Genomic DNA, 27,416 nt, shown 5'->3' on the forward strand with positions numbered 1-27,416 from the left:
CATGAGTTCCAAATCATGAGGACTTTCTACAGGGGCACGATTGAGCGCATCCTGACTGGCTGTATCACCGTCTGATATGGGATCTGTACTTCCCTCAATCGCAGGGCTCTGCAGAGAATGGTGTGGATAGCCCAGCACATCTGTGGATGTGAGCTTCCCAATATTCAGGACATTTACAGCAACAGGTGTGTAAAAAGGGCCCGAAGGATCAATGGGGACACGAGTCACCCCAACCACAAACTGTTCCACCTGCTACCATCTGGGAAACAGTACTGCAGTGTTAAAGCCAGGACCAACAGGCTCCGGGACAGCTTCTTCCACCAGGCCATTCGACTGATTAATTCATGCTGACACAATTGCACTTCTAAGTTATATTGACTGTTCTGTTGTATATCTTACTGTACATATTGTTACAAATTACAATAGTTTGCACATTCAGACGAGACGTAATGTAAAGATTTTTACTCATGTGAAGGATGTAAGAAATGAAATCAATTCAATTCTGCTACCATCAAAATTGAGTTTTCTGTAATTTAGAATCTCAACACAAGGATCATCCCTATCCTTTTCAATAATTATATTGAAACTAATGGCATTATGATCACTAGATGCAAAGTGTTCCCCTACACAAATGTCTGTCACCTGCCCAGTCTGATTCCCTAAAAGGGGATCTATTATTGCACTACCTCTATTTGCGACCTCTAAATACCGATTAAAGAAACTTTCCTCTACACATTTTATAAACTCTATCCCATCCAGCCCTTTTACAGTATGGGAGTCCCAATCAATATGGCAAGTTAAAATCACCTATTATCACAACCTTATGTTTCTTGCAAAAGTCTGCAATCTCTCCACAAATTTGCTCCTTTAGATCCCACTGACTATTGGGTGGTCTATAATACAATGCTATGAACGTGGTCATCCCTTTCTTATTCCTCAATTCCACCCATATAGCCTCAGTAAACAAGCTCTCCAGTCTGTCCTGTCTGAGCACTGCTATGACATTTTCTCTGACTGATAATGTCACCACTCTCCCTTTAATCCCTCCTGCACTATCACATCCAAAACAATAGAACCAGGTAAGATTGAGCTGCCAGTCCTGTGCCTCCTGCAACCAAGATTCACTAACGGCTACAATGTCATAATTGTGCATGTTGATGCTTCCCTGAGCTCATCTCCCTTTCTTACAATACTACTTGCATTTAAATATACACAACTCAGAACATTTCTCCAACCATTCTCAACCTTTTGATTTCTGACTTTTACAAAGGCTTAACATCTTTCTCCACAACTGTCAGTTCTGGTGCTCTGTTTTCCATCCTTCTGCAACTCTAGCTTTAACCCTCTCACACAGCACTAGCAAACCTTCCCGCAAGGATGTTAGTCCCTCAGTTCAGTTGCAAACCACCCCACCTGTACGGGTTCCATGTCCTCGGAAAGAGAGCCCAATGATCCAAAAATATGAAGCTTCCTTCCTGCACTATCTCCTTAATTATGTGGTTAACCGTAACGTCTTCCTTTTACTGGCCTCACTAGCACATGGCACAGGTAGCAATCCTGAGATCACAACTGTGAAGGTCCTGTCCTTTAACTTAGCACCTAATTCTCTGAACTCACTTTGCAGGACCTCGTCACCATACCTAACTGTGCATTGGTACCAAGATGGACCATGACCTCTGGCTGCCCACCATCCCACTTAAAAATAATCTGGACTTGATCCAAAATAACTCTGACCCTGGCACCCAGGAGGTAATATACCATCTAGGAATCGCTTTCTCGTTCACAGAACTTCCTGTCTGTTCCTCTATTTAATCGCCTATCATTACAGCTCTTCTCTTGTCCCCCTCTTCCCTTCTGAGCCACAGAGCCAGACTCGGTGCCAGAGGACTAACTGCTGTGGTTCTCCTCCGCTAGGTTACTCTACCCACCCCCCCCCCCACCATATCCAAGGTGGTTTTACTGTTATTGAGACAGCCACAAGGGTACTCTGCACTGGCTGCCTTTCGTCTTTCCTCTTTCTGACCCATCTACATGTAGCTTGCACTTTGGGTATAACTACCTCCCTGTACAACCTGTCGATCAACGCCCCCCCCCCGCCCCCAACCTCCTGAATGATCTTGAATTCATCCAGCTCCCAGCTCCCATTCCTTAATATGGTCTGTCGTCAGGGACACTGGAGGACACTGCTTTCCCACATTGCACAAGAACAGCATTCCACTATCCTGTTCTCCACTGCTCTTGATCTCATGTTTTCTCGGTCTTGGGGCACTTCATTACAGTGTTGGTAACATACAGTAAAGGAAAATTATCCAGACAATGTAAAATAAAGAAAAATTATCCAGGATTTGCATTCCTTACAGGAATATCATGCATTTGATCAGGTCTAACCCCTGTGAACCTCACACCCAATAAAGGACATCTGAAAGTGGAGTCACTGTTGTAATGTAGAAAATATGGTTCAGTAGGATCATACAGTAAGAGTTCCAATTAATAAAGAACAGTTGTTTTTCATTGTGCAAATCTCAGCTCACTGCTGTATCTAAACTACACCCCCTCTCAGCTGCTGACAGGCACCACCACCCAGTTAAGCAATGTCACAACTCTGAAAATCTCAATGCCATTTCCACATGTTTCCAAGCCTTCACCCTTCCAACCTCTGCTCCTAACACACAACTCTCTGGGGTCTTTGTATTCCCCCAACTCTGTCCCAGGATCATACTCAAATCCAACTATTCCTTCAGCTGCCTGGTCCACAGACACTGGAACTCTCCTCCTAATCCTTTCCACCCATGTACATCCCTAATTTATCAGTCTTTGTTTATGTATAGTTTTTCATAAATTCTGTTATATTTCTTTATTTTACTGTAAATGTCTGCAAAAAATAAATTTCAAGATAATATATGGTAATATATACTTACCTTGCTAATTAATTTACTTTGACTGTAAGATACTCCTTTCAACCCACAAGATGTTGGGTTATCTGACCTCATATTCGATCCTGGTCAAATTGTTTAATAACCTCTCACAGAGCACTTCAGTGTTTTCTCCACCCCCTTCCTGGGATGAGCGCAAAATCATTGATTTTGCAAGTTCACTACTTTCCTAAATAACTCGTACTTCACCAACCTGCTGCAGTCTTGGGGGAGACTCATGGCTTCAGCATAAAGTGCACCAGAGCCTCCAATTCATCAGGAGGCGAAAGAAACTTGGTGTGTCTCCTTTCACCATGACCAAAGCATCCTATCCTGAAGAATCATGCTTGGTATGGCAACTGCTATGCCTAAGAATGCAGGAAACTGCAGACATTTGTGGACACAGCTCAGCCTCCTCTCCATGAACTCTGTTTACACACTTGATGAAGCAGCCAACATACTCCACCCAACCCAGACATTATCTTTTCTTCCCCCTCTCACTAGACAGAAGATACAAAAGCTTGAAAGTATGAATTATCAGGCTCAAGGACAGCATCTACCCCATCGTTAAAAGACCATTGAACATTCCACTAATATAATAAAATGGATCACACTTGAATCCAACTATGTCTTCAGCTGTCTGGTCCACAGACACAGGCACTCTCTTCTCACTCTCTCCACCTCTGTAAGACACTCCTTTCAACGATCAACCTCGTTATGACCTTGACCTCATTGTCTGCCTGCGCTGCACTTCCTTTGCAACTAACGTTTTATACTTTATACTTTATTGTCGCCAAACAATTGATACTAGAACGTAAATCATACAGCGATATTTGATTCTGCACTTCCCGCTCCCTGGATTACAAACCGATAGTAAATATTAAAAATTTAAATTATAAATCATAAATAGAAAATAGAAAAATGGAACGTAAGGTAGTGCAAAAAAACCGAGAGGCAGGTCCGGATATTTGGAGGGTACGGCCCAGATCCGGGTCAGGATCCGTTCAGCAGTCTTATCACAGTTGGAAAGAAGCTGTTCCCAAATCTGGCCATACGAGTCTTCAAGCTCCTGAGCCTTCTCCCGGAGGGAAGAGGGATGAAAAGTGTGTTGGCTGGGTGGGTCGTGTCCTTGATTATCCTGGCAGCACTGCTCCGACAGCGTGTGGTGTACAGTGAGTCCAAGGACGGAAGATTGGTTTGTGTGATGTGCTGCGCCGTGTTCACGATCTTCTGCAGCTTCTTTCTGTCTTGGACGGGACAACTTCCATACCAGGTTGTGGTGCACCCTAGAAGAATGCTTTCTATGGTGCATCTATAAAAATTAGTGAGGGTTTTAGGGGACAGGCCAAATTTCTTTAGTTTACTCAGGAAGTAAAGGCGCTGGTGGGCCTTCTTGGCAGTGGACTCTGCTTGGTTGGACCAAGTCAGGTCACTTGTGATATTGACCCCGAGGAACTTAAAGCTTTTGACCTGTTCCACTTGCGCACCACTGATGTAAATTGGGTCGTGCGGTCCGCTACTCCTTCTGAAGTCAACAACCAATTCCTTCGTCTTGTTGACATTGAGGGATAGGTTATTGTGCATTCTGTTATTACTTCTCCCTTGTACACCTTAGTGTACTGATGTGATGAAGTTATCTGTGTGATGGCACATGTGACAATAATTAACCAATTACCAAGACTTGTATTGTAAGAAATAAACATTTGAGTGTACTCCCATGCAGAGTTAATGCACGCTTTAATACATTAAACCACAGTTCTACCATTCTTAACCAATGCCTGAGCACGACTTTCTACAGTGACCTCCAAACAGTAAAATATTTGACATCATGGACCTATTCTGCCACTCCACTTCTTTGTAGTTAATGTCCTTTTCATTCCATTTACCTTGGCATAGATACATTTTACCTAATGAAAAACACCTACTCCCATAAAACCAACAGCTGAGGTGAAATGTTCTAGATTCCCGCTTGTTTTTAAGGTTCTCTTTGTCAACCCACTCGATTCCTTTCATCATTTTGATTGAATATCACATGATCTTCTGATTTCAGGACTAAACCATCTCAAGGGCTTGTGAAATTCACCACAGCACACAAGTAATATCTGTGTAGCATTTTATTGTACACATGCTCTACCAGTTCAGCTTTCTTACCTGTGCAATTTTCCTGCTGCCCTTCTCCACATAAATACTTTTCTCCATGCATTGCGCTGGTAGAATTCATATCAGCAGCTGACTGGTTCCACCAGGCAAAACCTAGACAAGAGAATGTCTTTAAATTTACAGATCCAAAAGCAAATGTACTCATTTACATAACAGTCATAGGGCAATACAATAAAGATACAGGCACTTCAGCCCAACCAGTCCATCCCAACTGAATTGTTCACAAAGCTAGTCCCAATTCCTGCATTCAGTCCATTTCCTCAAAGCAACATCACTCCAAATAATTAACAAAGTGCTTCTTAAATAACACAATTGTACCTGTCCCAACAACTTCCTCTGCCACCCTCTTCATGAAGGAATTGCCTCTCAGGTCCCTTTTAAATCTTTCCCTTCTCACCCTAAAACTATGTCCCCTAGGTTTGGACTCCCTACACTGGGGAAAAGATTGTTTGCATTCAACTTATCTATGCCTCTCATAATTTCAAACACCATTATGTTCATCCCTCATTCTCCCATGTTTCAAGGAATAAAGACCTAATCTGATCAACCTCTCCTTATAACTCATGCAATTTAATCCTGGCAACGTCATTGTAAATCTTCTCTACACTCTTTCCAATTTAACCATGTCTTTCCTATGTGTCCCAGTAAATGCCAACTCTCACCCCCACCAAGTTTTCTTCAACTCCTCTCTCTTCCAGCAGCACCCTTACCTCTAGTATCCAGTACTGCTCTGTAGAGGGTTCAGTGGGTGTGTGATTGAGTATCACACCAGCCATAGGTTTCCCAAAGGCAGATCAGATTAAAAGTGGCACCCCAAAGCTCAAGCAACATGCACAAATAAATGACAAAATTATCTCCAGCATTAATCCACAAACATACAGATGAATTAATCTGTTCCCACATCAAGTTAACACACACTGCAATGGTTTCTAATGATGAAATAGTAAAATCCATCAGTCCAAACTTGCACAATCAAGCCAGTGATGAGAGTCGGATACAGAGAACTGCTGCCTTGTTACCAGTAAGTGATTAAAGTGATGTGGCCAGGAAAGTAAAAATGTTTAGACAGCTTACAGGAGTTCTGCACATTCCCAGATACAGATAAAAATACAGATACAGATACAGATTCCAGTTCTATTAATCCTTGATGGAAATGGAATGCCTCAAAGTGACCTGCAACCACTTTTAAAGTGCAGTCGCTATTCTAACGAAAACAGAACAGATAATTTGTGCACAGGAACATTGTGTAAGCAGCAATGACCCAATAACACACTTTAGTAACACCGTAACAGAGATAAAATATTGTCCAGGACTTCAAGAGAACTGTTGAGTTTTTTTGATTTAAAAAAAAGCAGAAAGGGTTTTGGTTTAGCAGTTTGTTTGCAATATAGTGCAGTCATGTCTCACTGAAGCTTCAGCGCAGATTTTTGCGTTGAATGTTTTGCAGTGGAATTTAAAATAAAGATTTGTGATCATTCGCCACAGTTGACACTTTGTACAAATGAAAAATACTACAGATGCTGGAAATCTAAAGCAAAAAACAGAAATAGCTGGAAATACTCAGCAGGTCAGGTATCCTCTACAGAAAGAGAAAACATTTCCAGGTTAAAATGGGTTATTTCAGATATTCAACATCTTTCAGTTTTTCTTTATTTTCGTTTTCTTGTTGAATTCACTGCCACTCCTGTTCCAGGGAATGCTGAACTTGAAGAAGCTCCAGACAGCTCTCCAATGAGATTTCTGTCTATTTCTTTTGCCTTTTTCATGCTCAGTGGTTTCTATTTCCTCATATTTTAGATACAATTACAGCACATGTTAGATCACAAGACACAGGAGCAGAATTAGGCCATATGGCCCATCAAGTCTGCTTCACTATTTGATCATGGCTGATTTATTTTCCCTCACAACTCTATTCTTCTGTATTCTCACCGTAATCTTTGACACTGTAGTGATATCACGTGCAATGATGTGCCAGTACATGATTGGACAGAGCACTGAGCATGTGCGGGATTGCCAGAATGTTCCAGCACGTGGCTGGGTTAAGACGTGTTTGTTTATTATGTAAGGGAGTTTCGTCTTTTACTGCGTAGGCTAATTAAAATGCTTCTTTGTTATGTTAAATGCTGAGAAAGTCCTCCCGCTAGCAGTTTGTTGAATCGCGTTACCGATAAGATGTTATGAACCAACTGGGATAGTTGTTATGTTTTTGGTGTATCTGTAAGATTTGTATGCGTGGGGTTTTGGGGGGAGAAGGCAGGAGAGAGAGAGACTGAGGATGGACCAGGTGCTGTGATATCCGCTAACAGGGTTGGACCCCAAGGAGAGCGTTCGGCAAGGAGATGGAGACGGACTCGTGTGGAGCGCCAGGTCAACCACCGTTGTTGGTCCTAGGCGGCCGGTCGAGGTGGTCTGAGGGGTCGCAGGGTGAAGAAGAGAGTCCTGAGCTCCAACTGTTTGTGCACGAAGAGATTGAACTTTGATAAGTGTGGCACCTTTTATTTTCCTTTTATACTTTATTCTCTCTTTATTATATAGAAACATAGAAAATAGGTGCAGGAGTAGGCCATTCGGCCCTTCGAGCCTGCACCGCCATTTATTATGATCATGACTGATCATCCAACTCAGAACCCAGCCTTCCCTCCATACCCCCTGACCCCTGTAGCCACAAGGGCCATATCTAACTCCCTCTTAAACATAGCCAATGAACTGGCCTCAACAGTTTGCTGTGGCAGAGAATTCCACAGATTCACCACTCTCTGTGTGAAGAAGTTTTTCCTAATCTCGGTCCTAAAAGGCTTCCCCTCTATCCTCAAACTGTGACCCCTCGTTCTGGACCTCCCCAACATCGGGAACAATCTTCCCGCATCTAGCCTATCCAATCCCTTTAGGATCTTATACGTTTCAATCAGATCCCCCCTCAATCTTCTAAATTCCAACGAGTACAAGCCCAGTTCATCCAGTCTTTCTTCATATGAAAGACCTGCCATCCCAGGAATCAATCTGGTGAACCTTCTTTGTACTCCCTCTATGGCAAGGATGTCTTTCCTCAGATTGGGGGACCAAAACTGCACACAATACTCCAGGTGTGGTCTCACCAAGGCCTTGTACAACTGCAGTAGTACCTCCCTGCTCCTGTACTCGAATCCTCTCGCTATAAATGCCAGCATACCGTTCGCCTTTTTCACCGCCTGCTGTACCTGCATGCCCACTTTCAATGACTGGTGTATAATGACACCCAGGTCTCGTTGCACCTCCCCTTTTCCTAATCGGCCACCATTCAGATAATAATCTGTTTTCCTATTTTTGCCACCAAAGTGGATAACTTCACATTTATCCACATTAAATTGCATCTGCCATGAGTTTGCCCACTCACCCAACCTATCCAAGTCACCCTGCATCCTCTTAGCATCCTCCTCACTGCTAACTCTGCCACCCAGCTTCGTGTCATCCGCAAACTTGGAGATGCTGCATTTAATTCCCTCATCCAAGTCATTAATATATATTGTAAACAACTGGGGTCCCAGCACTGAGCCTTGCGGTACCCCACTAGTCACCGCCTGCCATTCTGAAAAGGTCCGGTTTATTCCCACTCTTTGCTTCCTGTCTGCTAACCAATTCTCCACCCACACCAATACCTTACCCCCAATACCGTGTGCTTTAAGTTTGCACACTAATCTCCTGTGTGGGACCTTGTCAAAAGCCTTTTGAAAATCCAAATATACCACATCCACTGGTTCTCCCCTATCCACTCTACTAGTTACATCCTCAAAAAATTCTATGAGTTCCAGTAATATCTATAAACTGTAAATCATTTAATCGTATCTGGTGTATTGTCTGTTATTTGGGCGGGGTGGGGTACATCACACAGCATCCACACAAACTAATTACCCAGTTTGGCGGGACCGAGGGCTGTTTCCCTAGACGACAGCGAGCCGAGCGACCCTGAGGTTGGCCGGGGGGCTACATTGTGGGGCCTTTCGTCCAGAATTGGATCTACTGGTACGCTGTGTGGTTGCCCTTTTTAAATCAGTAATGTGTGTCTCTGTGGGTTATTTGCTAGTTATTGCTGTATGCATGGTGGGTGAGGTCTTTGTTCGAGTTCAGACTAGCATTGACGAGCTGGAGGTGGAACTCGGCGCTGTCCATGCTGCTGGGAGAGAGAGGAAAGAGTGGTCTGATTTGGAGGTAGGGTCTGCGAATAAATGTTCTAGCAGGCCCGAGGTATCCCTAGTAGTTTCAGAGCCTTTTGGGTTTAGGTGAGGGGGTACGGAGGTCTCGGAGGGTTAAGAAGCTCCCAGATAGGTTGGCCTATGTAGCGCCCATGGGACAGGCATAAGGTCCACTGTTTGGGGAGCACTGTCGCTGTGTATCTGTGTACGTGTGTGTTGTGTGTCTGCAGGACTGTCTGGCGAGTTATCTAGAAGTCATGAGGACATGACTTTTTTTGGTGGGGGGAGAGTGTAAAGGGGTTTCGTCTTTTACTGTGTAGGCCAATTAAAATGGCTTCTTTGTTATGTTATACTTGGGAATGCTTCTTTGTTATGTTAAATGCTGAGGAAGTCCTTCCGCTAGCAGTTTGCTGAATCAGGTTACTGATAAGAAGATGTTATGTATGAACCAACTGGGATAGTCGTTATGTTTTTGGTGTATCTGTAAGATTTGTATGCGCGGGGTTTTGGGGAGAGAAGGCGGGAGAGAGAGACAGAGGATGGACCAGGTGCTGTGATGTCCACTAACGGGGTTGGACCCCGAGGAGGGCGTTCGGCAAGGAGACGGAGAAGGACTCGTGTGGAGCGCCTGGTCGACCACCGTTGTTGGTCCCAGGCGCCGGTCAAGGTGGTCCGAGGGGTCGCAGGGTGAAGAAGAAGGGTCCTGAGCTCCAACTGTTTGTGCACGAAGAGATTGAACTTTGAAAAGTGTGGCACCTTTTATTTTCCTTTTCTATTTTATTCTCTCTTAATTATATAATTCCAGTAATATCTATAAACTGTAAATCATTTAATCGTACTGTCTGTTATTTGGGCGGGGTGGGGTACATCACACAGCATCCACACAAACTAATTGCCCACTTTGGCGGGGCCAAGGGCTGTTTCCGTAGACGACAGCAAGCCGAGCGACCCTGAGGTTAGCCAGGGGGCTACAATTACTGTAAATAAAAGTTCTCTAATTCTTTCAGAATATGATTCTTTACTGTTAACTCACAGTATGTTTAAACAGAAGTAACATAACATGGTGTCAGAAAGCGTAGGAGAACATGCGAGTTTGGATTGCTCACGGACTCTCTCATTAAAGATAGATTTGTTTGTGGCATTCGAGATAATGCTTTGAAAGAAAGGCTGTTGAGAGAGCAAGATTTAAATTTTGAAAAAGCTCTGGCGCTTTGCAAAGTTTCTGAGACCGTGACGTTGCAGACTGAAGAGCTTTTTGTCGAAAACTGCAACGTAAACGCTGTAAAAATAAGTGCGACTATATCAAGAAATATAATAATATGTTGACAAAGCCAACAGAGAACAAGATGGCATTGGAAAGAAAAAAGTCATGTGATCGCTGTGCGCGGGAACATCGTCCAAATCAGTGTCCCACATACAGCAAAATTTGCAATGGCTGCGTTAAGATTAATCATTTTTCACGCTGTTGTAAAAGTAGAAAGAAGGAAAATAAAATGAAACAAGTAAATACCGTGCTTGAAGATGAACGTGAGGAATTTTACATAGATGTGCTTTATGAAAATAAACAAAGTAAGAATGACTGGACTATTCCATTGCAAGTGAATCAAAACAATATTCTGTTTAAATTTGATACTGGAGAGCAAGTAAATGTTCTTGCAGAATCTGAGTTTAATGCTTTAAAGCTGTGACAACAAACCAAGTTATCGGAAGATTGATGCTAATGAGAAAGAGATAAGGGAGACAATGGAGGAACGTTCAAAATGTTAATGAGAGAGAAGAGAGAGATAACGGAAAAGAAACACAGTTCAGAATATTGACAGATCGGTTGCTTTGAACCTGAGCTGTTTGAAGTTTGATGGACAGGCGATACCCCAGCAGGGGGATAAAAAGAACAGGTTCGCTAAGGCATGACACAGACCACGAGATCACGAGATAACGAGACCCTGGAAGAGCGGTGTGCCCCCACAAGTTGGTAGGAGCTTGGAGGTCTGATCGCGGGAACCGACCATAGACGCACAGGATGAAAAGGGTACGATCGGTGGGAACCTGGTGTGTGTGTCCACCCTTGCCTGGGTGCCGGGTTCACTGCGGAAGAACGGTTGTATCCGGAACGGAGGGGTCACAGTCGGTGACCACAGAAGACATAAAAAAGGGTCCGCCCGAAAGCCAACTGTGAAGAACATCAAAGGTCTGTCTGAATCAAAATTTGCATTCTCTCTCTCTCCAACGGCACAACAGCGATTACTGCGAACTGTACTAAGCTGAACTGAACTCTGCGTCACTTAAGACTGATCATTTTACCCCTAGACTGCGATAGAGCTTGGTTGATTCCTGTTACCCTAGTTCTGTGTACACGTGTGTATTATCATTGCTAACCTGCTGCATTTATATCCTTACGATTAGAGTACAGTGTTACTTACTTCTTTAATAAAACTTTATTAGTTTCTGTTAAACCAGACTCCAACTAAGTGGTCCATTTCTGCTGGTTTGGCAACCCAGTTACGGGATACGTAACAAAGCCAAGACCAAAGTTACATCAGACAAATATAAAGGGTATTCAGGTGCAGACATCGTGGCCAAGGTATCACACAAAAATATTGTGCATACGCTTTCATTTGTGGTCGTACCAAAAAAATGTACAATCAATTCTGGGTTTATCTGCCTGTGAAAGTCTTAATTTGGTGAAAAGAATTTTTGTCTTGGATAGTGACACAGAGCTGAAGCGACAGAATGTTGCACTACAGTCGGCAGAAGGTGATGTAACTCGACTGCAGGTCCAGCTCAAGGAGGCAATTATGATATGAAAAAGCAATGGCAGGAGGAGGTTGCTTCAATGCAAGCGATAATGAAAGAGACACTGACAGAATACAAGATTCAGTTTCATCACTGTCTAAAGCAAGAATGCTCACAGTGGGCACAGTATAAGGAAGAAGTGAAAGCACGAGTGAAGGAATTGAGACATATTATTGAAATGAAGTCCCAGCATAAAAAAGAGATTACACAGTTAATGAATGAATTAGATGAAGAAAAGAAGATTTGTATTTCATTACGCATGGAAGTGCAATGTGAATCGACTGATCTAAGGAGACGTTTGTCTGAAGGACAAGGAGACAAAGTGAGGATACAAGATAAAAGGAACACATGGACACAGACCAGATCATACATGATCCAGACAGAGGAGGGAGCGGTGTTAAGAAAGAATCGCAAAGGCTTTAAGAAAGAGCCAACTTCAGAGTTTCAGTTATCTGATATAGATGAGTTTTGATTAACATTGGTTAATTGTTTTTCTTTTTAAGGAAAGATAGATGTGGTGATATCACGTGCAATGATGCGCCAGTACATGATTGGATAGAGCACTGAGCATACGCGGGATTGCCAGAATGTTCCAGCACGTGGCTGGGTTAAGACGTGTTTGTTTATTACTGTAAGTAAAAGTTCTCTAATTCTTCCAGAATATGATTCATTACTGTTAACTCAAGGTATGTTTAAACAGACGTAACGTAACAGACACCCTGACTAATCAAGAACCAATCAACAGCTGCTTTAATGACTTGGCCTTCACAGTTATCTGTGGCAATGAATTCCACAGACTTACCACCTTCTGACTAAAGTAATTCTTCCTCATCTCTGTTCTACATGGACATCCTTCTATTCTGAGGCTGTGCCCTGTTGACCTGGACGCTCCCACTATTTGAAACATCCTCTCCACGTCCACTCTATCTAGGCCTTTCACTATTCCGTGGTTTTCAATGAGATCCTCCCTCAGTCTTTTAAACTCCAGTGAATACAGGCTTAGAGCTATAAAACACTCATCATACATTAACCCTTTCATTCACGGGATCATTGTTGTAAAACTCCTCTGGACCCTCTCCAATGCCAGCACATCTCATAGATAAGGGGCTCAAAACTACCCACAATACTCCAAATTGGAAGGTTACAAGGGAAGAGCAGCAGAATGGAAATAATGGAGTTTATGCAAATGGTATCTTTTTGTGCCATAATAATTCTACAGTTCTGTAAAAAGTCTATAACATTGATCATCTGGCAATTTCATAAACATCATAGTGGCCATATCTGCAGTTTGCAAATTAACTTAAATGAGCAGGTAGATGTATATCAGAGTCAGTTTATGGCTCAAGTCCAGAAGCGATCAAGTTTAATGAGAGAACCAAAGGCTTTGCAAATTTAAAATGTAAGAAACAGACAGAGAGAAAGGTGGAGGCAGACAGGGAGATGGAAGCAAGTGGGGGTGAGCAACAGAGACAGACAGAGGCAGACAGAAACGAGATGTATTTGCTGAAGTTTAACCATGTCCTTTCTTCTCTGACCCCTTGTGGTTTATGAATATCCACAAGTATGTTGTTCACAACATAGTCATAAATACAGGCTCCATGTGTCTGGGTTGGTAGCCAGGGCTTTGGAAATAATAGCCTGAAGCAATTGAGTCAAAAACCATTAAGAATACTTTAAGCAAATAAACAGAGACCATAATTGGAAACCCTACTGTGTGACTCAAAGATTGTTTATTTACAAACAATATTTCACATTACTATGTGGTTAGATGGTTTCAACAGAACTATAAATGTAGAAATTTTAAAGACTGCATTTTCACATTTGAAATGCAACCCCATTTTGAATATTTAATTCCATTGAAACCCACTTCCCATCAGAAAACCCATTGAAACTACTGAAATTGTCCTCAACCATTGGAATATAATTCATAATTGTGATTTTATAACATTAAAATTCTATTGAATGGCCACTGCAGATGCCAGACAAAGTGTGCGAGAAGGATTTACGTCCCGTTTGCTAAAGCCAGGAGGGGATGTTTGTGTGAGAAGCTGCCTTGGAGTAAAGGAGAAAGTTAATGTCAGCTGTTTAAGGATACTGAGGTTTTACCTTAAACGTAAGATCTCCCAGATACAAAGGCACTGCAGTTAGATAAAGGTCAGTCACCAGCAAATGTCAACAGGACCACTGCAATAGAGGTGCAGTTAAGGAAGGGTGACCAGGTCAAGTCACCAAAACTCACATTCATTGGTTCAGTCCCAACCCCAAGGTTGTCATGAGTAAATGTGGTTTCAACTCATAGTGTCAAGAGGTAAAGAGAAAGGGAGAGAAATTGCACTAACAGCTGTCATATTAAGATTACCAGGTTACCATAACAAATAAAAGCTTAAGCTTAAGCTTTTATTTGTTAACGTTATGGAATAAAGCATTCTGTTTTTTTTATTAAACTCCCTAATCAAGACTTCTGCACAATTGTGGTTGCTCAGTTACTAACTAGTTGTAAACATGGACAGGCAGGAAAAGACACCATTCCAACTGGGTCCACTGGGAATCTTCACAGGTATTAGGGACTTCATCATGGCCAAGAATGGCGAATCAAAATTTAGTTAGTGGTAATTTGGTTTATTACTGTCACATGTTCCAAGATACAGTGATAAACTTTGTTTTGCATGCCATCCTTACGGATTATTCCATTACATCAGTGCACTGATGTGGTACAAGGGAAAATGGAAAACAGAGTGCAGAATAAAGAGTTACAGTTCCAAAGAAAGAGTAGTGCAGATAAACAATAAGGTGCAAGTCCATATCAAGGTAGATTGTTAGGTCATGAGTCCATTTTTATCATACTAGGGCAGTGTTCAGAAGTCTTATGACAGCTGAATAGAAGCTGTCCTTGAACTTGGTGGCAAGTGCTTTCAGGTGTCTTATATCTTGCATTACACCTATCTTAATCTACAAATTGTGAGGCATTTCATTTTACGTTAAGTACAGTTAGCTGTTACTAGACTGTCATTATAACTTAGTAACTTCTGTCTCACAAAGCACAGAGTATAGGAAACAAGACAATTCCACATCTTTATGATTGATAATTAACAAGCTGTTGAACAAATAACCCAGACAACAGTGGGAGAAAGTACAAAAGGGAGGATAGGCAAGTGATAGAAAAGGGACGCGCTCAGACCGATGGTTTGGGATGTGTCTATTTTAATGCGAGGAGTAGTATGAACAAAGCTGATGAGCTTACAGCGTGGATCAGCACTTGATGTTGACTTGGATGGTGCAAAGGCAGGAATGGCTACTTTAAGTGCCAGGCTTTAGATGTTTCAGAAAGGACAGGGAGGGAGGCAAAAGTGGTGGGGGCGTGACACAGTTGATCAGGGATAGTGTCACAGCTGCAGAAAAGGAGGAAGTCATGTAGGGGATGTCTACGGAGTCTCTGTGAGTGGAAGCTAGGAATAGGAAGGGGTCAATAACTCTACTGGGTATTTTTTATGGACCACCCAAAAGTAACAGGGACATCAAGGAGCAGATAGGGATTCAGATTCTGCAAAGGTGTAATAATAACAGGGTTGTTGTGCTGGGAGATTTTAATTTCCCAAATATTGATTGGCATCTTCCCTAGAGTGAGGGGGTTTAGATGGGGTGGAGTTGTTAGGTACGTTCAGGAAGGTTTCTTGACACAATATGTAGATAAGCCTACAAGAGGAGGCTGTACTTGATCTGGTATTGGAAAATGAACCTGGTCAAGTGTCAGGTCTCAAGGTGGGAGAGTATTTTGGAGATAGTGACACAATTCTATCTCCTTTACCATAGCATTGGAGAGGGATAGGAACAGACAAGTTAGGGAAATGTTTAATTGGAGTAAGGGGAAATTTGACACTATCAAGAAGGAACTTGGAAGCATAAATTGGAAACAGATGCTCTCAGGGAAACGTACGGAAGAAATGTGGCAAGTGTTCACGGGATATTTACGTGGGGTTCTGCATAGGTATATTCCAATGAGACAGGGAAAGGGTGGTAGGGTACAGGAGCCATGGTGAACAAAGGCTGTTGTAAATCTAGTCAAGAAGAAAAGAAGAGCTTACGAAAGGTTCAAAAAACTAGGTAATGATAAAGATCTAGAAGATTATAAGGCTAGCAGGAAGGAGCTTAGAATGAAATTAGGAGAGTGAGAAGGGGCCATGAGAAGGTCTTGGCAGACAGGATTAAGAAAAACCCCAAGGCATTCTACAAGTATGTGAAGAGCAAGAGGATAAGACGTGAGAGAATAGGACCAATCAAGTGTGACAGTGGAAAAGTGTGTATGGAACCAGAGGAGAAAGCAGAGGTACTTAATGAATACTTTGCTTTAGTATTCACTATGGAAAAGGATCTTGGCGATTGTAGGGATGTCTTGCAGCGGACTGAAGAGCATGTAGATATTAAGGAAGAGGATGTGCTGGAGCTTTTGGAAAGCATCAAGTTGGATAAGTCACCGGGACCGGACGGGATATACCCCAGGCTACTGTGGGAAGCAAGGGAGGAGATTGCTGAGCCTCTGCCAATGGTCTTTGCATCATCAATGAGGGCGGGAGAGGCTCTGGAGGATAGGAGGGTTGCAGTTGTTGTTCCCTTATTCAAGAAAGGGAGTAGAGATAGCTCAGGAAATTATAGACCTGTGAGTCTTACTTCAGTGGTTGGTAAGTTGATGGAGAAGATCCTGAGAGGCAGGATTTATGAACATTTAGAGAGGCATAATTTGACTAGGAATAGTCAGCATGGCTTTGTCAAGGGCAGGTCGTGCCTTACAAGCCTGATTGAATTTTTTGAGGATGTGACTAAACACAGGATGAAGGTAGAGCCATAGATGTAGTGTATATGGATTTCAGCAAGGCATTTGATAAGGTACCCTATGCAAGGCTTATTAAGAAAGTGAGGGGGCATGGGATCCAGGGGGACATTGCTTTGTGGATCCAGAACTGGCTTGTCCACAGAAGGCAGAGGGTGATTGTAGGTGCGTCATATTTTGCATGGAGATTGGTGACCAGTGGTGTGCCTCAAGGGTCTGTTCTGGGACCCCTGTTCGTGATTTTTATAAATGACCTGGATGAGGAAGTGGAGGGATGGGGTAGCAAATTTGCTGATGACACAAAGGTTGGGGTGCTATGGATAGTGTGGAGGACTGTGAGAGGTTAAAGCAAGATATTGATAGGATGCAAAACTGGGCTGAGAAGTGGCAGATGGAGTTCAACCCAGGTAAGTGTGAGGTGGTTTATTTTGGGAGGTCAAATATGATGGCAGAATATAACATTAATGGTAAAACACTTGGCAGTGTGGAGGATCAGAGGGATCTCAGTCCATAGGACACTCAAAGCTGCTACACAGGTTGACTCTGTGGTTAAAAGGAGGCCTTCATTAACCGTGGGATTGAGTTTAAGAACTGAGAGGTAATGTTGCAGCTTTATATGACCCTGGTCAGACCCCACTTGGAGTACTGTGCTCAATTCTGGTCGCCTCACTACAGGAAGAACGTGGAAACCACAGAAAGGGTGCAGAGGAGATTTACAAGGATGTTGCCTCGATTGGGGAGCATGCCTTATGAGAACAGGTTGAGTGAACTCGACCTTTTCTCCTTGGAGTGACGGAGGATGAGAGGTGACCTGATAGAGGTATGCAAGATAATGAGAGGGATTGATCGTGTGGATAGTCAGAGGCTTTTTCCCAGGGCTGAACTGGGGAGTACGATAGGGCATAGTTTTAGGGTGCTTGGAAGTAGGTACAAAGGAGATGCCAGGGCTAAGTTTTTTACGCAGAGAGAGGTCAGTGCATGGAATGGGTTGCCAGCGGTGGTGGTGGAGGCGGAAACGATAAGGTCTTTTAAGAGACTCCTGGATAGGTACATGGAGCTTAGAAAAATAGAGGGTTTGTGGGTAAGCCTAGGTAGTTCTAAGGTAGGGACATGTTCGACACAGCTTTGTGGGCCAAAGGGCCTGTATTGTGCTATAGGTTTTCTATGTTTCTGTGTTTCTAACTGTGACCAACAGTTATAGAAATGGAAGGGGTTGATGGCTGTGATCTATAGGAGAGTGTGGTACCTGAGACATGGGGCAGGTGGTTAGAGACCCCAGTATAATGTCATATTTTTGATAGAGTGAGGATTTCTTTGTTGGAGCTTTGCATTCATTAAAAATAAACATTGATAATAGAGTTTGCAAGTTATATCATGAGGGGAAAATTTGGAGACACAGAAACTGCAGGTGCTGGAATATGGAGCAACAAACAAAATTCTGAGGAGCTCAGTAAGTCAGGCAACATTTGAGGAGGGAAATAGGTGGTCAATGTTTCGAGTGAAGACCCTCCATTAGGACTCAAAGACAAAGCAGAGATAACTAGATAAAGATGTGGACAGGAAAGTGCGAGATGTTGCATTTTGAGAGATCAAATGTATAGGGAAAGCGCACTATTAATGGCAGGACCCTTAACAGTGCTAATGTACAGAGGGATCTTGGGGACTAGGTCAATAGCTCCCCAAAAGTAGCTGCACGGGTTAATAAGGTGATAGTGAGGCATATGGCATGCTTCACTTTATTAGCTGAAGCACTGAGTTCAAGAGTCAGGAAGTTAAATTGTAGCTTTATAACACTCTGGTTAGGTCAAACCTGGAGTATTACATTCAATTCCAGTCACCCCATTATAGGAAAGACGAGGAGGTTTTAGAGAGGGTGCAGAAAAGGTTTACCAAGATTCTGTCTGGATTACAGGGCATGTGCTAGAAGAAGTTGGATAAATTTAGGTGCTTTCTCCAGACTGGTAGAGGCTGAGGAGAGACCAGACAGAAGTTTAGAAGATTATGAAAGGCATAGATAGCTGGTATCTTTCCCCACCCCCCAATCAAAATATCTAATACATACAATGTTTATAACACTGGAGGGCATAAGCTGAGAGGGAAAGTTGAAAGCAGATGTGCAATGTCAGATTGTTTTTTTTCATACACAGGGGTTCCCAACCTGGGGTCCACAGACCCCTTGTTTAATGGCATTGGTCTATGGCATAAAAAAAATTGGGAACCCCTGTTTGTACACAGGAAAGCAGTGGGTACCTGGAATGTGCTGCCAGTGATCGTAGTGGTAGTGAGATAAATAGCGATAGAGGCATTTAAAAGGCTCTTAGATAGGCATATGAATGTGCAGAAAATGGAGGGATATGGACATTGTGTAGGTAGAAGGAATTAGGCATTTAATTACTAGTTTAATTAGTTTGGCATAATATTATCGGCCAAAGGGTCTGTTCCATGCTGTACTGTTCTATACTGTATGGAAATGGTGGAGCAAGAACTGGCAAGCAATAGGGCAGGAGAAATCACACAAGGAGAGAATAAATGGAATTCTGACCCAAGTCAGGGTGAACTGTTGTGAGGGTAAGGAATGAGCTGCCAGCAAAGTAGTCCATGTGAGCTCAATTTCAACTTTTAAGAGAAGTTTGGATAGGTAAATGGATAGGTAAATGGATAGTAGGGATATGGAGGGCTATAGTCCAGGTGCAGGTCAATGAGAGTAGGCAGGTTAAATGGTATTGGCATGGACTAGATGGGCCAAAGGTTCTGTTTATATGCTGTACTTCTCTATGACTCTAAGCAGTTCGAGTCCTTCATCAGAGATATTGAATATATATTCCAGTCTGTTCTTAACTGTGATATTGCAGAGCACTAAACTATAAGTGCAGCTGCCTCTTAAATGAGACTCTATTAAGACTAAGGCCTCTTTTGCATTATCAGATTAATGCTTTGATGAAAGGAAGCAGCAATCCCCTAAGAATCTAACCTCATGCTTATCACTCAAATGAAAACAAACTGTGCATGTTCAATGGAAGATCAAAGTTAACAGAACTGGGGTTGATAGGTTTTGTTGGGCAAGACCATTTCGAGTTAAGAAACCAAGGCAGAGAAATGAGTCAGAATAGAGATTAGCCATGAACTGATTGAGTGGTAAAACAAGCTTGAAGGACTGAATGGCTTTCAGTTCTACTGTCTATTTGCACTACTACCAAATCTTGATCTACTAAAGTCTACCCATCTGGATACCATCTTAAAATAATTCACAGTTCTCAAAATTTGTCAAAAGTTATTTGCATTAATAAGAATGAGGGTGGTGAATATATGGAATGAGCAGCCAGAAGAAGAGGTTGAGGCAGGAACAAAAGTGCTATTTAAGAAGCACTTGGATAGGTACATGAAGGGGTGAGGCTTGGAAGAATATGGGACGAAGCAGAAAATTTGGGACTAGCTGTCTTATTGCATTTTCTGCTGCACATGAGGGCCTGAGTTACTGGATAGGCTAGGGGTATTTTCCCTGGAACATAGGAGGCTGAGGATTGATCTTATAGATAGACATTTGGACAGGTTAATGGATAGGAAAGGTCTAGGGGGATATTGGCCAAATGCAAGCAAAACCTGCAGTACATAGATACTTTGATAATAAATACAAACGTTTGTATACTTTGTATCTTTGAGAAAGGCAGCTTTGTTCAGCCTGGATGAACAGGGTCAAAGGACATGTTGCATGCTGAATTTCTCTGTAACCATACCTCATAAATGTCAAGACTTGTGACTATAGCTTGAACAGCTTGCAACTGTACACCTTTAATATAGTAACCTATGGCAAAGCATGTGACACAGAGCTTTAATAGCACAGAAGTGAAAGATATATTTAGAGATACTGAAGGCAAATCATAAAGTGTTGCAGCAATGACCACTGATAAAACACAAAATCTCAAAACGAGAGGGTTGTTGGGATGGTGGAAAAATGTGGTTTGGTGCAGGACATAGAACACCACACAAGAGCAGACAATTTGGCCCATTATATCTAGGTTAATCATGAAGCCAATCTAACTAATCCTATCTGCTTACTTGTGGTTCATATGTCCCCCTTGCCTTGCCTGTTCACATATCAGTGTAAATGCTCTCAAATGTTACTATTGTGTCTATTTCCACCGCTATCCCTGGCAGCTGGTTCAAGCAAAACATTTTCTATGTCACAAACTTTGCCTCATAAATTTTCTCCCTTCTCACCATAAATCTATGTCTTCAAATACCCTGGGAAAAAGATTCTGACTGTCAACTCTATTTATGCCTCTCAAAATTTTATAAAGTTCCATCAGGTCTCCCCTCAACTTCCAACACTCCAGGAAAACAATGTGTTTGTCCAGCCTCTCCTTATAGCTAATACTTTCTAATCCAGGCAACATCATGAAGAAACTTCTGCAGACTCTCCAAAGCCTCCACATTCTTTATGTAATGTGGTGACCAGAACTGCACACAATATTTCACATATAGTCTAAGCAAAGCCTGATGTAGCTGCAACATGACTTCCTGAATTTTCTACTCAAATGCTCTGACCAACAAGGGAAAATATGCCTTTAGCCTTCTTTACCATCATATCTGGTTGTGTTGTCACTTTCAGGGAGCTATAAACTCCCACCCCAAGATCCCTTTGTACCACAGTGTTTTCAATGACCCTGCCATTTACTGTGTACTTTTCTTTTACAATTAACCACGCCAAGTCCAACAAATTGTACTTGTCTTGATTAAACACCATCTCCCATTTCTCCACCAACATTTGCAACAGCTCTTTCCCCCACTGGCAAGGGTGATGAGTAAAGGATTTTTAAACAAAATTGAGAATTTAAACCCAAGGACTAGCTGGGTACAGTGGGGGGCACAGCATTGGCATTTTGGATAAGTTCACAGTTATGTTCAAATGTAATCTATCCCTGTGGATTTAATTGTTCTAGGACTTCAACCCTATAAGCATCAATGTCAGAAATTGAATCTCAATATTGCACTGCCAAAAAAAAGCACATTAAATGAAAACACCTCAATATAATTTTTTGTAAGGAAAGTTCACTGGAGTTGTTAAAATTAAATGACGACTACACTCTTGCTCACAAGAGTAGCCAGGAAAAATGATTCAGCAGATTCCAGAAGGTACTCCTACTGACCAACAGTGTCTTATACAACAGAAGGGACAAGGGTTGGGTTTGAAAACCTGTGGGCATTGCAATAATGCAGCACATTTGAGCTTAGAGGGAATATTGGTCAGTCAGCTGTTGATGAACAACTGAATCTTAGACCACAGAGGCATATCCTGCCTACTTGTCCTCAGTATCACCTGGGACAAGCTTTGCCACTATTCTGGGAAAGCACCAAAAGTGCAGAACCACCAGAGATGGAAGTAAAGAAGCGTACAATGGGGATAGTAACTGAATAGGGTTGGACATTGCCCAGAGGAACCTCAAGGTTCTACAGAAAGGCGTCATTTTTCCATCACTTCTAGATAAAGAATAAACATACTTGCACTTCCCCAGTGTCCCTGCCACGAACACTCCGCCCATGATTGCACTGGTCAGACATCATATTGTCCTTACAGAGACAAGCTCTACTTCAACAATGAGTACACTATCCAGTATGAACTACTGTATGTAGAGTGGATTTGGAGCATCGCTTGCAGGTTAAATCCATGGAGACCACCTACAATACCAGTCTCATTTTAACCTGGTTCAGCCAACCCAATCCAAAGCCTAAGTCCAGAGAGAAACAAGATTCCAAGAACAAGACATTTTGAAAAAGTCTTGGCAGAAATGACTGTTCCGAATGCATATTAGATGAAAATGCTAACATCAAGACTTATATTGGATAATTGTATTATGGATTACAGAACCTGGATATAAAAATGCAGTTGTTTCCAATTAATTAGGACACATCGGGACCATTACATTTTAGCCCAATTAAGCAATTGTCCAAATTAGCTTAAGTTTCATGGAAATCTTTAAAAAGATATTTAAAAAGAGAAACTATCATTTAACTGAGTAATAAATTTTTAAATGAAATACCAAATAAATGAGAATACTACAGTACTATAAAACTCTGTATTAGTTCCTAATAGTTATTGACTGAGGAATTCAAAAAGATTACGCTGCTGTGTTCTTTTGATAGACTAAATGAACAACATCAACTCAGACACCTAGTGCAGATCATGGACTGCCTTCATAGCATCCTTTCAACAACTATATCCTCCAAATCTTCATTTTCAGGAGATGATTGTTGATCCCCTCAAATTTTTCATAGTTCCTAACTATTGCAGTAGTGAAATCATTTCAATTTCACTCCTGGCTGTTTCTGGCAACTCCAAGCCTAAATGCTTGAAACCACAGTTCTGAATGGTCTTACTCCTTATTTCACTATCAGTGTCAAAAATCACTGCTTTTCGAACACAAATGCATACAAGTGATGCTACTTAAAAACTGTTAATTCTAAGTACGGAATAGTGTCTAACAGCCACACATGTGCATGTGCATGTGACTGACATACATCCAACCAAGTGTGGCATCAAGGACTCCTGGTAAGACTGATCAACGGGCAATGTTTAGTCTCATAGCCTCTCACAAAATATTTCTGTGGTTACTAGTCCATTGTTGCAATCCCAGAACATCACTGCAAGAGTCCTTAGTCCAACCAACATCAGCTGCTTCATTATTAACTTCTTTTCTTCATGAGGTCAGAGGTGGGAATGATCACCAATGATTGCATTGCACTCAGTTCTATCAAGAACTTTTTAGTAAACTAAGCAGCCCATGCTAGATGCACCAGTGCCTAAGTAATCACTGTTAAGTGTTAAACATAGCCATCGCCAATAAGCGTTTAACCACCTTCCTTTCACATCTCACTGCATTACATTCACCAAGCTTCTTACCAGCAACATTCACAGGATCAGTACTAGCCAGATCACCACTAATGTCACAATACAGCCACATAAATACTGCAGTTCCATAAACCAGAGATTTCCTATGCTCTCCTCCAAGAATAACTGTTAGAATCAAAACATTGACTGGAAATGATTGAGACGGATATACTTTTGTTGGATAAACACACTGGATCATCAGAGCCAGGGCTGGTTGTGATATGAGACGGATCACCAATGAGATAACATGATGACAGAAGTTGTTCAGTCAATACCTAACTAGCTTTCTCTTGACCCGACATACCAAGTCTAAAGCCTGCCTGACCAAATGACTTGAAATGCAATTTTCAAACAGAATGAAACTGGGAAATGTTACAGTGACACAGAATACAAACTTCCAGAAGATTCTCAAGGTGTGTATGAAAAAATGCTGCACAATGAAAGACATTTTGGTCCACTTGCCTGGGCCTGTACATCTGCAGGTTGAAAGCACTGCTATGCCAGTTGGGTGCAGAGACAACTGGATTCAAGGACTAGTCAAAGGAAATCAACCCCAACGTCCATATGTGATCTAAATCCAGATCACAATGTAAGTGGCAAAGTTTCTGCCAGGTGATGAGGCACCACTTAAGATCACACAATTCAACTTATTGCCTCGGGGTGCCAACTGAGCCTCTCCTTTCCCAACAGTCTCCTCTACATTTAACACAAAGAGCAACACATTTAAACCAGCTCTCTTTGTTCAAAGTTCAAAATAAAATTTATCATCAGAGTACATACATGTCACCACATACAACCCTGAGATTCTTTTTCTGCAGACATACTTAGAAAATCTATGGAACAGTAACTGTAAACAGGATTTGTAAACTGTAAGCATCAGGAACTGTGTAAATGTAGATAATAAATAGCAAAAAATAACAAACATGAAATAACAAGATAAAAGAGTCCTGCTGAAAGCTCCTTTGTAAAGCTGCTGAATTTACCCACTGCAGTTCCACACAGCCCATAACATGTCAAAGCCACTTCACATGGAAAAAAATCTCTTCTCTCTGGTTCTTTTGAGGAATGTCTTAAATTTGTAATTTTGTCATCAACCTCCCTGCCACAGCAAACAGTTTCTCCTCAATTACACTTCCAAAATGTATCATGATTTTGAATTTATATTAAACTTTCTCTGAGATAATAATCCCAGTTACAGCTAGCTACAGAACCTCAGTTTGGTAACAAAGGAGTCAGAACAAATTGGCAAGTCATCAATTCAAATGCCATCAGACATAAATATTGAACAGTACAGCACAGGAACAGGCCCCTTAGCCCACCATGCTTGTACTGACCAGGATGAAAACCTAACAAAGCCCATGTGCCTGCACATGGTCCTCATCCCTCAATTCCATACCTGTTCACGCATTTGTTTAAATTTCTCAAACGTTGCTGATGTATCTACTTCTGCCGTCTCCCCTGGTAGCCCATTCCAAGTACCTATCGTTCTCGTAGAAAAAACGTACCTCATAAGTCTCCTTTAAACTTTGCACCTCTCAACTTAAACCTATGCTATGTGGTATCTGAATTTTACACCATATGAAAAAGACTCTAATCATCTAAACTATCTATGCGTCTCAGTTTTATAAACTACTATCATGTCTCCCCTCAGCCTCTGATGCTCCAGAATTTGTCCAATTTCTTCTTTTAGCTAATACACTCTAATCTAAGCAAAATCCTGGTAAACTTCTTTAACACCCTTTTCAAAGCTTCCACAACTTTTGTGAACATAATATAGCACAGTACAGGTCCTTTAGCACACAATGTTGTGCTGACCTTATCTACTCCAAGATCAATCAAATAATTCCCTCTCAGATAGACCTCCCATTTTTCTTTCATCCATGTGCCCATCTAAGAGAAATGTCCCTAACGTATTCACCTCTACAAACATTCCAGCAATACATTCCATGAATTTACCACTCGCTGTGTAAAGAACACATCTCTGACACCCCCCCCCCACTCCCATACATTCCGCCGATCACCTTAAAAGTATGTCCTGTCATATTAGCCATTGCCATCCTGGGGTAAAAATGCTGGCTGTTCATGCCTTTTATCATCTTGTACGCTTTTATCAAGACTCCTCTCACCCTCCTTCACTCTAAAAAGAAAAGCCTTAACTTGTTTAACCTTTCCTCATAAGACATGCCTCTAATTGAGCCAAATCTCCTCTGCACACTCTCTAAAGTTTCTCTAATGTGGTGAACCAGAAATGCACACAATACTTTGTGGGTGACCTAACTACATTTTATACAGCTGCAACATGACTTGCCAACTTTTAAACTCAATGCATACACCAGTGAAGACAAGCATGCCATACACCATCTTTACGGCCCTGTCAACTTGTGTTCTTATTTGCTGTATGATTTCCCCTCGTATTTGATCTCTCAAAATGTACCACTTCACATTTGACCCAAATTAAACACCATCTGTTATTTCTCTGCCCAATTTTCCAACATACCTATATCTTGCTGTATCATTTAACAATCTTCCTCACTATCTACAACTCTACCAATCTCTGCAACAAGCTGCTAGAGATACTCTTTGGATTGAGCAGCATCTGTGGCAAGAAAGGATCAAAATCCTGCATCAGGATTGAGAGTGGAGAGGGAAGGTACGTAGCTGGTGTACAGATGAAAGGGGAGGAATTGAGACAAGGTTGATGGGCGATAGATATATGGACAAAGGTGGGATAAACAAAACCCTGTTGCTGGAAAGGATGAAGGTGGAGATAGAGGCTGGAGGAAGATGACTGGAAACACAAAGGGCAAGGATCTGATATGGAAAATTATAATGGCCCTTCAAAACAGACAGCAGTGCTCAGCCCAGTGAGTTCCTCCGGCAGTTTGGTTTTTGCTCCAGTTTCCAGCATCTTCAATCTCTTGTATCCACTAACTCTACCCCCCCCCCACCACACACACTCAGATGTCTCTTACTCCCCATCTCTTCCTCGTCTTTACCTGCCCCCTAGCACTTCTCCCCCTCATACCTCACGTCTCACCCTCACCCTGCCTGCCCCCTCATCTGTCTCCCCTTCCCCTCACCTGTCATTCACTCACCGGTCTCCTCCTCACCTATCTCACTCATACCTTCACCTTTGTCCCCCTCCCCCTCAACTACATCCCACCTGTCTCTCTCAACCCTCACTTCCCTCCTTGAGTGTCTCTCCAAACCCCTCACCTATATCTTCCACCCATTCACCCACCCCTCACCTGTCTCTCCCTTCCCTTCACTTGATCCTGCTCACCTGTCTCTCCCTTCTCTTCACCCGCCCCCTCACCTGTCTCTCCCTTCCCTTCACTTGGTCCCCTCACCTGTCTCTCCCTTCCCTTCATCCCGCTCCACTGTCTCTCCCTTCCCTTCGTCCCGCTCCCCTGTCTCTCCCCTCCCTTCACTTGGTCCTGCTCACCTGTCTCTCCCTTCCCTTCACGTAGTCCCGCTCACCTGTCTCTCCCTTCACTTGGTCCCGTTCACCTGTCTCTCCCTTCACTTGGTCCCGTTCACCTGTCTCTCCCTTCCCTTCACTTGGTCCCGCTCACTTGTCTCTCCCTTCCCTTCACTTGATCCTGCTCACCTGTCTCTCCCTTCTCTTCACCCGCCCCCTCACCTGTCTCTCCCTTCCCTTCACTTGGTCC

The 27,416-nt window shown here is 42.4% G+C and overlaps 1 protein-coding gene across 1 annotated transcript in view; it reads right to left on the reverse strand.

The window, feature by feature from the left end:
• The window catches only part of LOC134344965 (probetacellulin-like), a 102,445-nt gene that overhangs the window by 74,246 nt on the left and 783 nt on the right, over positions 1 to 27,416 (reverse strand). The window contains exon 2 of the mRNA XM_063045098.1: positions 5,064 to 5,165. Coding sequence (XP_062901168.1) covers positions 5,064 to 5,165 — 102 coding nt within the window. The remainder of the gene's footprint in view (positions 1 to 5,063; positions 5,166 to 27,416) is intronic.

The sequence above is a fragment of the Mobula hypostoma genome, chromosome 4 (assembly GCF_963921235.1).
Source record: "Mobula hypostoma chromosome 4, sMobHyp1.1, whole genome shotgun sequence".
Taxonomy (NCBI): Eukaryota; Metazoa; Chordata; class Chondrichthyes; order Myliobatiformes; family Myliobatidae; genus Mobula; species Mobula hypostoma.